The 18,079-nt window shown below is 35.1% G+C and overlaps 1 protein-coding gene across 2 annotated transcripts; it reads right to left on the bottom strand.

Annotated features, from left to right (window-relative positions):
• Nucleotides 1–1,677: 1,677 nt before the first annotated feature.
• LOC114272517 (putative transcription elongation factor SPT5 homolog 1) lies at nt 1,678–12,936 on the bottom strand. 2 transcript variants are annotated; one of them, XM_028214234.2, is made up of 22 exons: nt 12,269–12,936; nt 8,287–8,525; nt 8,048–8,194; nt 7,765–7,926; nt 7,561–7,644; nt 7,119–7,189; nt 6,659–7,016; nt 6,399–6,554; nt 6,217–6,314; nt 6,087–6,135; nt 5,848–6,000; nt 5,621–5,764; nt 5,388–5,481; nt 5,063–5,224; nt 4,893–4,941; nt 4,724–4,818; nt 4,555–4,633; nt 4,102–4,156; nt 3,893–4,010; nt 3,673–3,813; nt 3,161–3,261; nt 1,678–2,137 (listed from the first exon to the last, which is right to left on the bottom strand). In XM_028214234.2, the coding sequence occupies exons 1-22, from the start codon at nt 12,603–12,605 to the stop codon at nt 1,892–1,894; spliced, it is 3,138 nt and encodes a 1,045-aa protein (XP_028070035.2). In that variant the 5' UTR covers nt 12,606–12,936; the 3' UTR covers nt 1,678–1,891. The 2 variants fall into 2 exon arrangements, with proteins under 2 accessions (XP_028070035.2, XP_082777450.1); XM_082921324.1 differs by having other exon boundaries at nt 4,555–4,818; nt 12,269–12,930.
• Nucleotides 12,937–18,079: the final 5,143 nt, after the last annotated feature.

The following is an 18,079-nucleotide window of genomic DNA, read 5'->3' as shown; positions in this document are numbered from 1 at the left end:
TGTTTGATAGTGAAATGGGAGATGAGAGAGAGAGAGAGGCGTGCTAATGGGCCCTACAGCCCACCAACACCCTCACACCGTTGCCACGTTGCCTCGGCCTGCACCGGCCCATCACTCTCTGTCTTGTCCCCCTCCCCTTCCTTTCCCTTTGACTTTACTTCTCCTTTGCTTTCATAATAAAATTTATGGCCTTGTTTGGTTAATTTTTGAGAGAATAATTTTAGAGAAAATTTTTTAAAATTTTATTTGGTATAGTGATTTTGGAAAAAAAAATTTAAAATCACTTTCTTTCTCCTATACATCAATTAATCACTTTTTCTCTTTTGTTTCTTCTTCTCAATCACTTTTTCTCTCACACATATCTACTCAACTACAACAAAATATCAAATCATTCCAAACTCCCATACTCCAAAACTATTTCCAAAACATACAACCAAACAAATCAAAAAAATTTCTAAACTTTCTCTAAAATATTTTTTGAAACTTTATCTCTCAAAACCAAACCAAACACACAATTTTTTTTTAAAAAAAAATTTAAAAAAACACAACATAGCATTTTAGTAAATTAGTATCTGACTGCAAAATCATGGCTTAGGTTTGCTTGCTTGCCCTTGACTTGTCATTGCAAGCATATCACTAAGACATTTTAATGATTTTTTCGTCTCCAAATGCCTTTATTTTTCAGTTTCAAAATATTTATAATCATTAAATCATATAAGGATTTCAAAATTGTTCAATGATTGTAGATATTTTGAAAAAAAAAAACCAGAGAAATAGCGATATCTGTAAATGGAAAATCCATATGCACTAAAATCATGAAACTTTTACGCTGTGTTTGGTTGGGGAATTTGGGAAAGGAAATGGAAAGGGAAATGGAAATGAAAGGAAAAGGAGAAAGAATTAATAGAATTCCAAATCCCAACTATGTTTGGTTGTGTTGGTTATAAAATAGAATTGATGTCCTAAAAAGTATCCTATTTCTTTATTTATTTCTCATCCCCTTTCTTTTCCCATATATTTTTTATTATAACCAAACATAAATAGGATTACATTTCTCATTCCTTTTCCAAATCTCACCTCAAAAACTCCAACCAAACACAGCATTAGAGGGGAAGGAAAAAGCTTGATGAAAAAATTCAGCTAAACTATAAGCATTAGGGGGCAGCTGCTGCAACTTGGATCATGATTAAGAACTTACCCTGAAATCAGTTCTCATCAAGATCACAAAAAGTACCATATGTGCCAAAAAAAAAAATAAAACAAACAAAAAAACATACATATTTTACCATTCCAATTCAGAGACCAATTTCAAAATTCATCGAAGGCCAAAAAGCACTCAAGTACTGACAAACTAATAAATTTTACGAACTTCTTCAATACCTTTTTAATACCTCTCATATTATTAAAACGATCATGTTTCAGATTTTTAAAATTTCATTATTGCATGCATGCATGCATGCCCAAACTAATAATTTTTTTAATATTATTATTTTGTAACATTTTCCTTCTCTTAATTGATAAAAACATATTTTTATTTTTTAAGGAAAGAACAAGAAATCATGAGACCGAGGGAGAATACTTTATATTAGAAGCCAAAACTGTCATATACCTTCATCAAAATTTCTTTTCCATATGATAACCAAAAAAGGAAACATAGTTTCAATTACACATTCGTAGTGTTCTCCGAAAAAAAGGACGGGGAAATTCTTTCTTATTTAAAAATTAAAAAAAAAGGTTACACACAACATACAGAGCTCATGAGAGAGAGCCAAAACATCTCACAAAGCCATACAAAACTTGGAAATCAATAAAATAAAAATATACACTTTCGAAATTTGTCAATATGCAAATGAGAATATGACCTAATTTGTGTTTACACTAACTACAAAGATCACAGTTGTGCTAGTTTGGCAAGAATGTTCATGTCCAATATCTTAACATCAAGAGTGTCATCTACCTTAACGATTCCATCACTACCATCAACACCAATCAGCTTTCCGGTAGACCCACGCTGTGCACCTCCCATGATCTTAATCTTGTCCGATTTCCTTGGTACCACTATTTCAATTTCATTGGGAAGGACAGTTAATGTTTCACCATTCCCACTTGATCCAAGGGCTATCCTACATGAACCATCCTGAAACACAAAAACAACCATGTCAGGGAAGAAACTGTGTTACATCCTCAAATGGAAAAATTACCCAAAAAATTAACACTTACAAGAGTGTTCTGGAAAATTACTTTTAAAAACAACTACAAGAAGCTTCTGCATTTCAAGAACTAGAGTTCACACCAAAGCCTTCCCAACAAATTGTTTCTTCATATATATTTTTTTTTTTCAAATATGTACCGGAAATAAAATGATAAAAACAACAAGAGACAAAATTCCATTCAAAATGACCATAATATGTTATGCACGTATTCTCCCCAAAATGTACATGAAATAAAATGTGCACTAAAATGCCAATATAAGCTGCCTTTTCAAGTACTGATTTCCCCTCGGAGAATTCAATCTTAATCTGTGTCCCTATTATTAATATTCTATTGAATAGCCAAGCCAAGGCTACTTGGCCTCGTTTATGAACAGATTATTTTAGTAACTTTTTGATTTTTTAACTAAAATATGAGGTAAAAAAAACTAATATGCTTGGGATGACTTTTTGATTTTTTACGAAAAGATGTGCAAAAAATAGAAAGAAAAGAAAATCTTCGACTTTTTTATATAGTTTGTTGGCTTTTTGATTTTTTTAGTGACTTTTTGGCTTTTAGGTTAAAAAGTAATGTTGTCAAACGAAGCCTTAGCCTTCGTTTGGAAAGCCCAAACTTGGGCCTTTTTGGCTATTTTAGCCACTAAAAACAAAATAGACTTTTTAACCCAATAAGACAAAATATCACATCCAACCCATAATTATTACATTATCTCTCACAAAAAAGTCAAAAAAGTCAAAAGCCCTTTCAAAACTAGGCTTTTTAGCCCCAGGCTAAAATAGCCAAAAAAACCAAAAAGCTAACCCACTTCCCAAACGAAGGCTTACTATTTCCAATTCCCAAAGCTTCCGAGTGAAGCCAACACCTGTCTTTTACACTAAGGAAACTCACATTTGTTTCTAAGCTATAGTAAGGATAGAAATTCAAGAATGTCATTTCTGCAAAAACATACCGGGAACACCTCTCGGACAACTCCGATGGCACTGTCGTCACCAGATCTGCGTACATTGACCAATATGTCTGGCAATACCCAAAGTCCTTCGTTGTCCCCACCTGTCAAAAAGAGAATGTTATCCTTGTGTTTTCTGAAACGTGAGGTCAGACACCACCCAAACTTAAGAGAGACACACAAGAAGCTTAGAAATAAATAGTTAGTCGTATCTCTGATACCAAGATCTACTACAGCCCACTGATACAATGGATTGTGAAGTTGATGGTTTGTGCTTTCCAACACATCAAACAGAGTGAAAAAATTATAATACCGTGTGACAGAGAAATTACTTAATTAAGTTCCAATTATTAGCAGCAGCAGCAGCAGCATTAATAAATAATAATAATAATAATAATAATAATATAAATAAATAAATTATTTGACTTTACCAGATTTAATCAAAATATATACTACAAATAAATAAAAGTCCTGTATCTATCATATCGAGTCTTGTGTGTAAATGGAAAACGAACCTACAACAGGAGACATAATATCCAAACCACCACTTGGTGTCATTGGTTGCCCTCCAGGGGTGCCAGGAAGATATGAAGCTGAACTTGGTGTCATCGGCTGTCCACCAGGAGTAGATGGCAGGTAAGGGCTTGGGGCATTAGCTGCACAGACACAGGAATAGATGAGTAACAATTTAGAGGAAGGGCCAACTATTTAAAAGGAAACTGTTCATTTGATTACCATAGGCATGACTGCTATCCCTTGGTGTTCCAGCTTCACTATAATTGCCACTGGGAGTGTTGGCCCAACCTGAACCGGGAGTAGGTGCCTCATATGCCCTTGACGGAGGACTTCCTGGCTGAGAAATGATGATAATACATCAACACCACATACAAAAACAACAATCCACTTGCTTGGATACTGGCATCAAAATGGGCAAGATTTCTGACCTGATACTGTGGACTTGCACCCCAGGAACCAGGGTTTCCATCTTCCCAATTATCCCTGATTCGTAGTCATTCCAGAGATTGTTCATCAGGAGACGGAGGAAATGACAGTACAGAAAATCACAACTAAAAAACATATGCAGCAGGTATGCATTCAAGAAATAAGGCAACCAGAAATTAAAACAACCTAAATATATTCCCCCAGAATGTAAAGCAACACAAGAAACAATCTACATTTGCAAGCCTCTTTAACAATTGAAGAACTACTGCCCAGTGAATGTACAGAATGAGTGAGCGTATATGTATGCAGCCAGTAACGCAAGGCATAGGCAGAATACAAATTTATATATACTTGTATGTTTAACCTATACATAGGTCTGAGTACAGATCTTCACCTGCTAGCCTTTAACAAAGTAAATGATAACACACAAATATATATAAAATTCAGCAACAAACCTTGGTGGACTCATTGGTGTGTATGGATTCCATGCTCTGTCGCGCATAGGGGTCCTCATGCCATCATGAATAGGTGTTGCTGTGGCAAAAATGGAAGAGACGCACAAATTGGTAAACAAGTGAAACACAGTTATGAGAAACGTGATTTTAAAAAAAAAAAAAAAGAGACCTCCAGGATCTCTCATAGGAGTCATATACGGATGTAATGGAGTTCGTGAAGGATGCATGGGGGTCTCACTTCCCGATCCATATCGAGGAGCGCCACTGCAGAAAAGGAACCAGTTAGGAAGTCTAAAATCTAAGATACTTAGAGCAAACAAAGGCAAGATCATAATTACCGATATGGAGTTGAAACGACTACGTTATCGGAAATATGATGGCGATCAACTGTCCAAAAAGCATGAGTTATATATCACAACCAAAAAAAAGAAAAAAGAAAAAAAAAAAAAAAAACAGAATAATCAAGGAGTAAAAAAAAAAGCAAGTTCCTCTAATTGTAGAAACTTACCTGTAACAACTTTCATCTGAGACTCCAACTCAACCCTTACTGATGAACCTTTAACATCTACAACACGTCCACGATATCCCTTGAAAGGACCCTGACGAACTTTTACCGTGGTACCAACTAAAGCGTCATGTCCTCCTCTTCCACCTCTATGCCTTCCTCCAGCTGTAACACAGCAAGTAGGCATTGAAAACATAATTATTTATCTTGAATGAGATCATAATGAACAACCAAAAGAGTTAAGAATGAATTCAAGGAGGGGGTAGAAGAAAAGAAACAAATGACAAATGTCAACACAGCACTAAGCATGATCAGATCGCCAACATACAGTTCATCGGAGGGCCTCTAGCCGATCTCCCTGGAGATTGAGGAACACGAGGTGGAGTTCTAAGATGAGCAAATCTTGAAGCCAATGAATCACCCTAAATGAAAGATATGAGAGCAAGTTAATTATACACACAAAAAATACATATATGTATAAAAGAGTATATACATATACATACACACACACACACACAAAATAAATAAATAAATACATATACATATATGTATACTGTGTACATTTCTGTCGCCATTTGCACGTGATCCACCAACCACCACACAAGACTGGGATTTAGCACATATGAAGCCCGCATGCTCAAGGTGATGACGATCATAAATAAACAGAATTCCTCTAAAAATATGTTCAACAGGACCTTGTTTTCCCTGTATATGACAGAACAGTAAGAACCCGTATAATCAAAAGCCAGTGTAACCAGAAAATCAGAATAAAGTTAGTGATGCCTCACTTTGCATGGACCTTCAAGAATCCTAACCACATCTTTCACAGCTATGGTGTTCTTGGACCGATCTTGTGCAAAAGTTCTCCTATCGAGCTTGCATTTGATCTCTCTTAATCTAACAAGTGCAACCTCCGGCCTATCTGGGACCCCCTTCAGAACCTGCAAACCCATTCACACAAATCCTTAAGAACCTGATAAACAAGTCATATACAAACCTGTATGAGTTGTTCAAATAATTAATGCACCTGGAAAGCTTCACTTTCTACGCGTATGATTACCCCAAAGCTCATATTACTGCACAAAAACAAGATCACACATAAGATTTTAACTAACATGAATAGCAAGAAAAAGAGATGCAGGGAAGGAGGAGCTTACTCCAGCATAACAAGATCATGAAGCTCATAGTCCCCAATTCTGGTAACACCGGAAGTTACCTCGGAGCTTTCCACAACATTATCAGCAAATACACGTATCTGAAAACAATAAAAATTGTGATCACTTGTCCATTAAAAGAATAACAAATATTTCAAAGTTGGAAAAAAAAAACATTAGCTTACATGTTCCTTAGTTGTATCAGACAAAATGATAACTACATGCCCCTCAACCTTTATAACCATACCAGTAGCACCTTCTGATGCACCAGAGACAACCTTCACATGATTCCCAGGTTCAAAGTACTTGCAAAGCTCTTTTTCATTTACAGCAAGAGTTTTCTGCAAAAATAAATAAATAAATATGCAAACCGGTTAAATTACACCAGATTCACAGAGACTTGAAATGATCATTAAAAAAAAAAAAAACAAAGAATTCTCATTACTGGGAGGCCCTCCGCGTTTGGTCTGATATGAACGTTGTCTTCCTCAACTTTCTCAACCCATCCTTTCAAATTTTTGAGATCTCCCTTGACAACAATAACTTGATCACCCTTCATAAAATGGCCTTTCTTTCTGTTCGCAAACAAAGTTGTCAAACCAGCCATATCTCCATCTCCATTCTCACCAGGTTGCCGAAATTTCTCGAGTTCATCAAAAGTTGGTTGTATGTTCTGAGTGCTAATTGATTTCATGGATACAAGTTTATATAAGAAACCGTCCTTGAACATCATTCCGCCTACATTCTCAAAGTAATCACCAGTCATTGCGTCTCGTCTACGCTCCACACGTATATGCATTTCTCTAAAGATAGCACACAAAGAAAACAATGCATCATCTAAGTATAGCATACAAACATTTGAGTACCATCTGTGTTGCAATTAGAGATGAAAGAAGAAAGTCTACCTAGCTTCGTCAACGTTCAAAAAACGTGGAGGAGGAACAAATGCCTTCTTCTTTGGAACTTCCCGACCTTCCTGAAATAGAAAGAATTAGCCTTGTAAGAACCCAGTATATGCAAACACCAGATTCAATTGCATTCATTGCCAGAATCTTTTTTTTATTGGCAACCAAAGAGATTTTATTGAAAAATGAAGTGAAACACAAAAGGGGACAAGGAGTCCTCTACAAGATAACTCATTGCCAGAGCAATATTGATCCAAAATACTGATCATTAAGCATTTTTAATCTCTCTATCTCAAATCCTTCCATTTATTCAGCAGAAGAAACAATTCCTTCACATAATTACATTTACTTCAAAGTGAAAAATTGAAAATAAATAGAACTAGTTCATATTATACGCAATAATACAAATTCCTACATTAACAAGTTATGGATGTATACATACCAATTTATTTGCAATAGCCTGTAAATCAATACGTGGGATTAATTTCACTGTTACTTTTTGCCGCACATTATCCACATCCACAACCTAGAAATGTAGAAGCACAAACAGTAGAAAAGAAAAGGTGAAGCAAAAAATTAATAGAGTTCCAAAGAAAAAAAAAAATGAAAAGAGGAAAGAGACAAGAAGAAAAGTAAAGGTCAATACTTTGGCCAGGTCCCCTTTATACTTTCCAATCTTCAGTCTGACCCAAGTATCCCTGGAAAGATCAATTGCTTTGCTTTCTACTGAAAGAACATCAGTCATTTCTTTGATTGGAACGAGTGTTATTTTAATATGTGTATATATTACACGCAGACCCTTGCAAGCCTGAAGAAGAATCAAGATGGCAACACAATCAGTTTCCAATCACAGCACAAAATGCATACAACATTTACGGGTGATTCTAAGTTCGACAACAAAAACATTTGACACATCAATAGCTGTGTACCTCCTTCACATGGGCTTCTTTGTCTGCCTCAACATATATGTAATTTTTGAGATGATCAAGGGCTACAGCTGACCTAATTTGAAGCTCAGATCCTTTATCAAGACACTTCTGCATTAAGCAAACAGCTGCCTCCCGCTCACGACCAATCTAGAACAAGCAAACATAGAATTGATAAACAGACTATGCTGATATCACATAGACATTATACATAATGAATAGCATAAGAATTATAATCATACCGCACATTTCACCATCCACAACTTTGGATCCCTGATGGACGGCAAAAGAGCTTGTTGTTCAACATCTGTTGTCTCCTCGTCATATTCTGTGTGACTTGATCTGGCATATCTTGCCTGAATACTTCTCTCGAGAGCTTCAACATCTTCTTGGTCCTCCTCCCTTGGTAGCAATGGGCGACGGTGCATCCTTCTGCCATCATCTTCATCTGGTAGCTCAGCTCCACCATCTACTATGAAGTCTGCAAGTTCAGGTGCTCAACTGATCAGCAATAATAATGCAGGCCAAGTATAAACCAGCCAATTAACATACATAAAGATTAAAAAAAAACCATGCATGACTACCGGTGAGTATTACCAATTGCAGAAAGCAAATTATCAAGCTCCCACTAAGCCAAGAACAATGTATGCAGAGTTGAATACTGTTGCTTACTATATTATCCCATACACATGAGCATATTGAATTTGTGATTAGGTGGAAATAGTGAATATTAAATTTTTATGAGAAAATTTGTTCTTTTATCATCTCTTGGAGGAGGAGGAAAGAAGAAGAAGAGGAGGAGGAAGGAAGAAGAGGAGGAACCAAAATTGCCATTGATATTGTAGGATAACAAAAAATAACACAAAAAACCATAGAACTCTTACATTGATTGAAGACTTTCCCACAAGATCTACAAGAAAAAACATAAAACTACACTACACTGAATGCAATGTACCCATCTCATACAAATTTTCCAACTGCATCCACCAGGTCTATTTTAGTTGGTCTAGATTCTGCAAACAAATAAAAGTATAATACTTGACTATGTCTGGTGTGGATAAGGAGGGGTGAGCTGGATGATGAGTGCACTATGAGAAGATGGCGGATATTGGTATGGTTGGAGACCACCAAGAGTGGGAGACTAGAGAACCAAGGAAACCTTAGCAGAGACAGAGAGTGGCAATAGAGCACCAGAGAGCTGAGAAAATGAAGGTAGCAATGGCAGTGATTGTGCATAGCCTGCATGGAGGTTCCCTTTATACAAGAGGGCAATTCAGAGGAAGCTAGCTCAGCCAAGCACACGTGGTGTGACCCCGTTGTCTAAGCAAAATGAAGGAAAATAGAGTAAACTCTGCAACCTCTGAGGATGGCCTCAAGGGATGTATCATATGTGGGCAAAAGGTAAGTATGATACATCCCTTACGAGCATGTTAGGTAGTGTTACATGGACTCTTTTATTTCCCCAACAGTTGTCCACTAGATATGACAAGAGTAATGGTGTGAGATATCCGTCCAACAATTGTATACAATTTAAACACTTGGATTCTCTAATTTTATATGATGTTTAAAGAAGAATAGGCCCACATGCGCTAGTAAAAAATTATTTCTTGCCAACCCCAAGGGGTTGGCCTGGTGGTAAGGCATTGAGTGTTGGGGAGTGTGCTACCTCCAAGGTTCAAGGAGGTGCTATCTAGAAAGCACGGATATAGATACGAGATACGGATACGATACGATACGGATACGGCGATACAACAAAACCTAAAAAAGTAAGATACGGGTACGGCTAGGATACGTTTGTAAAAAATAAAAAATAAATAAATTATTAGTAATGAGTTACACACAAGCTCAAGAATGTTGAGAAACCACAGTAACTTTATAATGTAAAATACTAATATTTAAGAATTATGTATTGATTTAAGCCAATAGCTAGTTTAGTTTTTAAATTTTCAACAGGTCTTGCAAATATTTCATTTCAATATCAAGTCTAATATGTTGATATTATAATATCAAAACAATCCATAACTTGACCCTATATTTTTTCCTTTTGCACTAGTTAAAAATATTCTATGCAAGTTTATTTGCTTATTTATTTATTGATATTTAATTTTACTATTGTTATATTATCTTATTAATCCTTCATTCTATGTAGTTATAGGGGACATGCATGATACAATGAAGATATGTCAATTTGATGAATTCTATTATTTGAGCTTACTATGTTATTTTTATAAAAAAAAACTAAGCAAAGTATTGTAAAAATATTCTATTTATTCTCGCAATTATATTACATCATAATGTTATGCAAGAAATAATACAATTCTAATTTCGTAAAAGGAGTAATACGTGACTTGGAGCATTTGATACTTCAAAATTAATTAAGAAATACCCGATAATATGTGAGTCGGAGTATCCGATACTTCAAAACTAAGTATCCGATACTTCAAAATTAATGAAAAATTAATTAAGAAGTATCCGATACTTTTAATAAGTATCTGATACGTATCCGTAAGTATCCGAGGAGTATCGGTATCCGATACAGATACGATACGGATACGTCTTCCTATTTGAAGTATCCGTGCTTCATAGGGTGCTATCAATTCTTTGGGGCTATCGGACTGGGGGAAAAATCCTTGAATTAACTGTAATACACTTGTGGAAAACTCCTTACCGAAGACGTGCGCTACCCCGGGGATTAGTCATGCTTTGATTTAGACACCCCGGTACCAATCAAAAAATAAAAAATTATTTCTTGCCGCTAACAATTTTATACGACGTACAATATATACAAGTGTTCAAAACATGTCCCTGTACAAATACCCAATATTTGGATACATATCTCAATACCTTAAGATTTAGGTTTAAGAGTATCTAACACACCAACAGCTGACCCACGTACACACATGTAACATAGATGTCAGGACAACTCAAAGGTAGGTATGATACAACCTTCAATGTGTCAGGTCTTGGTCAACCAACACATGACACTAACCTTCAATGTGTTAGTTCTCTCTCTCTCTCTCTCTCTCTCTCACACACACACACACACACACACACACACACACACACACACACACACACACATCCAAGTGCACTTCATTTTAAGGGGGAGCTCAACGAGCATCTAGACAACCTTGAATTCTAACCTCCAATTCACAATTCCTTTGATTATACTGAGTGTGATACCTAGGTCTTTCTCCCAACCCTTGTAATCATGGAATGTTGGTCCTTCAAGATGGAAATGAACCTCGGTGGGCTGCAGCCAAACCAGGCAACCAAGTTAGTCAATGATGAGTGTTAGCACAAGAGGGTCTGATTCACTCAATAGGGTTCCATCAAACCAAGCAAAACAACCCCAAGTTTGGGTAGGCCAGGCGCAAGCAAGCATTGCTCAACTTAGTGGTTGGTCCATGTGTATGTGATGTGAATCGTTAACCAAATTGGTTCTTCTATTTTTAAAATTAAAATGTTTGGAATCAAACCAAAATCAAACTATAAGCGTTCTACTTTCTACAATTTAGGTACTTTTAGTATTCAACAGCTCTTGTTTCTCAGGTATTTGGTACCTAACTAACATGAAGCAGGCCCCCCCATCCCCAAAGAAACTCTCATTTAATTAAAACAGGATAAATATTTCCATTCAACCTTGAGAAACTATTAGTTAATGGCGACACGGAACCTTCCATTGCAGTTGCCACTCATTGTGGCCATTGCCAGAAAAGCTGATACCCATCTCAGTTAATTTTTCAATTAGACAACTAAATATGAACTTTACAGAATTTCCCATCAGCTTATGAATCTAAAGAAAAGCAAAGATAGTTTTCAGACTTCAAAACGGGGCATCCAAGTGCAAAAACCTAAAGAACTCTGGCTTAACATTATAGGATAGATATAGAATAGATTAGAAATGTTTTCATTTAATTCCAAGAAGGACCCACCTTGAGTACTAAACTTTTAACAAAAGATCCGTCTAGAAAAAAATACTCATCGAATGCACAAGCAATTAACCAGAATAATATGACACTACTTAAACTAAAATACACAAAGTTCATATATTTTCCCCCGATTGTGAGTCCCAACAATACTCAATCGTATACAAAGTCAAAAATTTCAATGCTTTGGAGCCAATTTCGAAAAAAAAAAATTTCATTTCTTACTCAAAATCCAAATTTTAATCATATGCAAATCTATATAGCAGAAATTAATATGAAGGAAAGAAACCCTAACCGTCTTCGCCTTCTTCCTCCTCCTCATCCTCATCGCTATCCACCGCAGCTTCGAGGTCGAAGAATTGAGACCCGGACCGCCTCTTCGCACGGTGACCGCGACGACCACCGCCGCCACCGCCGCCGCCATCAAAATCATCCTCCTCATCATCCTCTTCCTCCTCCTCGTCCTCCTCCTCCTCCGCCGCATCATCTATGAACTCCGATCTCCGCCGCTTACGGCCGCCGCCACCTCTGCCATCATCATCATCATCCTCCTCATCGAGAGCCTCCTCTTCGTCTTCCTCGGGTTCGAGCTCGTCGTCGTCGTCGTCGTCGTCTCGCCGCCGGAGAGGCATGGTGTTCGATCAAGATCGATCGTTTATGGTTGCAAAAAAGGGGTCGAAACGAATGTACCAGAGTGTGTATAACCCTAGAAAGAAATTGAGGGGGGGTCAGTGTTTTTCGATCAGACGGCTGACGAGCTCTGTGATGGGGTTCATGCCTGATCGCCAGATCTGTAAACTTTGGATCAGGGTATAACTTTGCTTTTTTTTTTTTTTTTTTTTGGAATTACAGCATGAAACATAGAAGAAAAAATATATATATATATATATATAAACATGTGAAGTACAAGTAAGTGATTTTGTGATAAGATAAAGTAAAAACCTGTCTAGACGTAAATTTAAAGTTTAGGAAGATTAAAAAAGTGTATTTTTTGTATTTTTAGATTAAAAAATTGAGATTAAAAATATGGATGTTTGGGTTAATTTTTTGACTTTTTATTGAAAAATGTGTAATAAAAAATTGTAAAAATTGATTTGTAGGAAAAAATTTAAATTGAAAGTTGTGCAGCCGTAATTGTTCATTTGGTGAATAGTGTTAACTTTTTAACTTTTTAAGTAACTTTTTGACTTTTTAATTTTTTTTAAAGTCCCCAAACTTGGCCTAAATATGAATGGTATCGTTTTATGTTTGTGTAAAAAAACAAAAAAAATTTATATCGCACATTTTCTTTTTTTTTTTTGGGGGGATAAAATATCAGTGTATAACTGTGCGTATGTAACATACCGTATGTTGTTGTTCCTTGGCGGTTCCGGCCGACATTTTTGTGGACTTACCCTAATTGACGTATTAAAATGTGATTTTCCTCTTAAATTCATCTCAAATAAATTTTAATAATTTAAAATTTTTATGATAAATACAACAATGAAACTTGACTTGAAAATTTAATAAATTTTAAATATATCCATATTTAATTTGTTTATGTTTTATTTTTTTAATTTATATTCTCTCCAATCTAGTTAATTCAGAGGTTAAATTTTTTTTTTATTTTTGATTTTTTTGAAAAAACCTATAAAAAAAATAAAGAGATTATGTAACCTAAATAAGTTGACTTTTTTTTAATTGCCAAAATAGGTCTCAAATTATTAAAAGTATTTTAAAAAACAAATCCAAGGTTAAATAAATTTGGCGTAAATTACATTGACACCCTTTGAGGTTTGTCTTTAATACAAGTATCCCCTCACATTTTGGAAATTTCATTCCCCTTCTTAAGATTCAAACTTCCATTACAATTTAATCCTTCTGTTAATCAACTGTTAAGGCAACTAACGGTAAAAAGCTAATACAATAAATTAATTTTTTTAAATGCCTATTTTACTTTTATTAAAAAACTTTTTTAAAAAAATATTAAACGAGAAAAGAGAATCTGGAATTACAAAAATTCATTCAATACATATGTTATTATACTATTAAACATTTAGGTAATGCTATGGTACACAAATTTTTGTAGTGTTAATTATCACAAACATTATAATTAGATCATTTTCAATTATGACTAAAAATAATAATTATAACTAAATATCGCATAAGGTATAACCAAATACATTTTGAATCATAATCAAAATAATATTATAATTAATAATTATAATTAACACCATAATAGGTCATAACAAAATGCCAGGACTGGGGCATATAAAATTTTCCTAAACAGTAAATTGTTTGTGAATTTTATATATGCAAATAAGGGTAAAATAGGCATTTAAAAAAATAATTTCTTATATTAATTTTTTCCGTTAGTTGACTTAACGGTTGACTAATGAAAGAATTAAATTATAATGAAAGTTTAAACTTTAGGGAAGGAGATGTAATTTTTAAAACGTGGAATTACTTATACTAAAGACAAATCTCAAGAAGATGTTAGTGTAATTTACGCATAAATTTGTAACATGGAAAGAACAAATTTTCAAATGAAAAATGCTCCATCCTACAATTCCTACCCAAAAATGATGTGGCAAACAATTCGAAGAGAGTTGGTTGATATTATTTGACGGGAGAGAAATTTAGAAGATGTAGTATTGATCTTTCCAAATTAAAGTCAACGAAGTGAAGTTATTTTGGGCTTTTGTTAAACGTAAAAAAGTCAATTTTTTTTTAAAAAAATCAAAAAATTAATGTAATCCACTAAAATAGTTAGCTATGATATCAATTTTTTTTTTTTCACTCATAAAAACATAAATTAAATAATTTTCAAGACAAATTAAAATTTTTAACTTAAGGAAAATTTATTAAAAAATTATCTTTTAAGTACTTGTATTTCAATTAATTTATAACATATTCTTATATTCTAGTAAGTACTATTATTTGGACATTTGATTCACCATATCTTAATTTCATATTTAAGATATTTTATGAATAATTTACTCTCACAAATACTTTTTGAACCCTTGTCAATTTAGGCGATGTTTGGGAAGGAAATTTTTTAGATTTTTTTTATTTCTTTTCACTAAAAGACAAATTGGTTACAAAACTAAAAAAAACAAATCCAAACAAAATATCACATCAAATCTCATAATCATTTTACTTTTTCTCTCACAAACATTATATCCAACCACAAAAAAATCCAACTATCTTCGCAAACACAAAAAAAAAAATTCTCCAATAATATCCTATAACTAAAAAAACCTACAAAAAAAAACAACTTTCCAAACACCCACTTAGTGTGCACTGTTTTGGACAATTTTGTACTTTTTATATATTGAACTTTAAAAATTTATAATTTTTGTTGTACATATATATATATATATATATTATAAAATTTATATTTTTGAAACCTAGTTAACGAGATCTATTAAATAAGATCTTACTTGAATTTGTAATTTTATAAAATAAAAATAAATAAATAGATTTGACAGTGTGGATGTTTACATCATGAAACATTCACATTGTTAATGTGAATATTAATGCGCGTTTCACCATATTATTATTATGAGTATTTTGATAATTATGTCATCTATAGGATTTATTGAAACATAAAAAAATAATTTAAATTAAGTAAAATATAAATAGGTGAAAAGAGATTTATAAGTAAATGTCATTTAAAAAAAAAAACTAAAAAAACAACTTTAAAAAAATGCAATAAAAAACCCACACTCACCAACAGGAAAAGAGAGAGGGGAGATAAAAGGAGAAAGTTGGTGGGGTGATGTGTAATGGACTGGTCGTAGTCCTTGAAGCTTATTCTGTCGGAGAAGTAATTGTGTCGTCCGAGAGTTCTGGCCCAGGCGGTTTTGCCTGTTCTTGAGAGTCCTTCGAGGTAGAGGGAGATTGAGTAGATGGGGCTCTGCTCTGTTTCCTGTTATCAGAGGAGGAGGAGAGTTCTTCGTCAGTATATAAATTGTTGATATTATTTTTGTGTATCCCTAATCTAAGAAAGTCGTCTTACCTCCAAACGGAGAGACAACAATTTTGACATAACTCGTATTGAACGAAATTTCGACTTACAAACAAAATATTATTGCCTGCCCATTTTTTTACTTCTTTATTTAAGAAAGGAAATGAATTAAAGAGGCTAGTATATGAGGGCCTCTCTCTTTTGTAATGATCCCTCGAAAATGTTTTTAATTAGGGGTATTTTGTGACGTAATCGGTGGGACATCTTTCTTTACAGAGTGCAAAGAATTGTTCCTCCGTTTCTGCTTCTCCAAGTATTCCCCTCCTGAGTTCGTCTTTGTTTTTCGAAGGACTTTTCCCCTTAGATAAAAATTCTCCCCATTCGACGAACTCGCGCCCCTTTCTGTATATACTGTCGACTTGCTATTGGCGAGTGAAGTTTTTCTATATTTGGATGATAGATTCTGCAATTAGTTCCAGTGAGATCGAAAAATCTCGGGTTGGAGGTTTGGATCTTCTTTGTGCATTGAACCATGGCATGGAGGTGAGGGTTTCCATCTTCATGGAGCTCTCTTGCGACAAGTATGTAATATGGCTGACAGACTAGTTGGAGAAGGGCTTGGAAGAGTTCTAAGAGTTGTCCTTTTGGGCATGGGCATTGTGAGTAAGTGAGGAAAACATTCTTGGCATAAAAATGGAAAGAGGCTTGGCGAGGCATTTTGTAGTGGTAAACAGTGAACTCACACCAGCCATACAAGGCCTCCCTATTAGTTAAAAAACCTGGTGTGAATGGTGTGAGTGGTGTGACTGGGAGGGCGCTGTATTAATATTACCAGCGCCCCCCCTCCCACTGATCTGAGCCGTCCATTGCTGTACTTATGGACACGTGTATGGATGTAGTTAAAAGGAAGTCACACCCGGGCCCAAGTGTGAGTGGTGTGAGTACTTTTGATTCCTTTGCCAGATAGTGCTATACACGTGTCGTTTTTCTGGTGGTTTGTGTGGCTGTAAAGCAAATATTTTTTCAGAATGATAGACATCAAGCAAAGGTGGGAAAATAAATGTGCTTGAATTATTTTGAGTGGAGAATCTTTGTCCTTACACGCGGGCCAGTTTTGCTATATATTTGGTACCAAAAAATATTTTATGGCATGGAGGAATATGATTTTACAGTGGGATAGCTATTGTGGTGAAGTTGCTTTCTGGTACCTTGTTTCGTCCCTCATTTTCTTTTTGTCTTTTTTGTTGATTTATTTGGTATACAATGTTGTACTCCTTGGAAGAGTATCCCGAGAATTATGGGCAGTTCACTTAAATGTGTGTAGATCACTTTTTGACGTGGCAAATAAGACTCTGGGAAGAGAGTCGGCGGTCAGCTCCGGCGAAGTTTGTTCTGGTGTACGAGAAGCAAAGGGCAAATATATCAAAGCTAAGGTGTATGAACAGAAGGGTTAGCAGAGGTAAGAGAATCTGCAGAATTTGTAGGATAAAAGATTTGGAGTGTTTTATAAAAAATGGAAGGAATAGGAAGCAACCAGTATCGGACCCCCCTTGCGTACCGAAGGTCAAGGACACCGACGGTCAATGGATATAAGCGGAGTTACCGTAGTCGTGCACCTTTTAAGGCGGCGTACATTCACCGACGGTACGTTCAGAATATTCCGTGTTATATTAAGGAGAGTAAGGAAGTTGCAGCTGTACGATAAACAATTAAGGGACATTAAATTTGATAATAAAGGTGTGGCGAGATTGCTCAATGGTATTGAGTTGGGTAATAAGAGATGTGACCATCAATCAGACAAGATCGTGGTTAAGGGTATATTATCAAATTTAATGCCCTTAAGGCGGCGTACATTCGCCGATGGTACGTTCAGAATATTCCGCGTTATATTAAAGAGAGTAAGGAAGTTGCAGCTGTACGATGAACAATTAAGGGACATTAAATTTGATAATAAAGGTGTGGCGAGATTGCTTAATGGTATTGAGTTGGGTAATAAGAGATGTGATTGTCAATCAGACAAGATCGTGGTTAAGGGTATAAAATTAATTGGGAATGTTCAATTGGGACAAGATGCTAAAGATGAAGCTGTGGTCCACCACATATTGTTTTTCATCATAAGTGATAATAGTCCGTCAGATTCCGTCCCCACACTTGACA

The sequence above is a fragment of the Camellia sinensis genome, chromosome 3 (genome assembly GCF_055761805.1).
Source record: "Camellia sinensis isolate YWXY chromosome 3, ASM5576180v1, whole genome shotgun sequence".
NCBI lineage: Eukaryota > Viridiplantae > Streptophyta > Magnoliopsida > Ericales > Theaceae > Camellia > Camellia sinensis.
This window is presented reverse-complemented; position numbering and strand designations above follow the sequence as displayed.

What these genes read in the sequence shown, in the direction of transcription:
- LOC114272517 (XM_082921324.1), bottom strand. Translation starts at nt 12,605, where the DNA reads ATGCCTCTCCGGCGGCGAGACGACGACGACGACGACGACGAGCTCGAA. An exon ending in AGGCTATTGCAAATAAATTG is followed by an intron (nt 7,190 to 7,560) that starts GTATGTATACAT and finishes TTTCTATTTCAG; the next exon opens with GAAGGTCGGGAAGTTCCAAA. An exon ending in TTCTTGAAGGTCCATGCAAA is followed by an intron (nt 5,765 to 5,847) that starts GTGAGGCATCAC and finishes TGTCATATACAG; the next exon opens with GGAAAACAAGGTCCTGTTGA.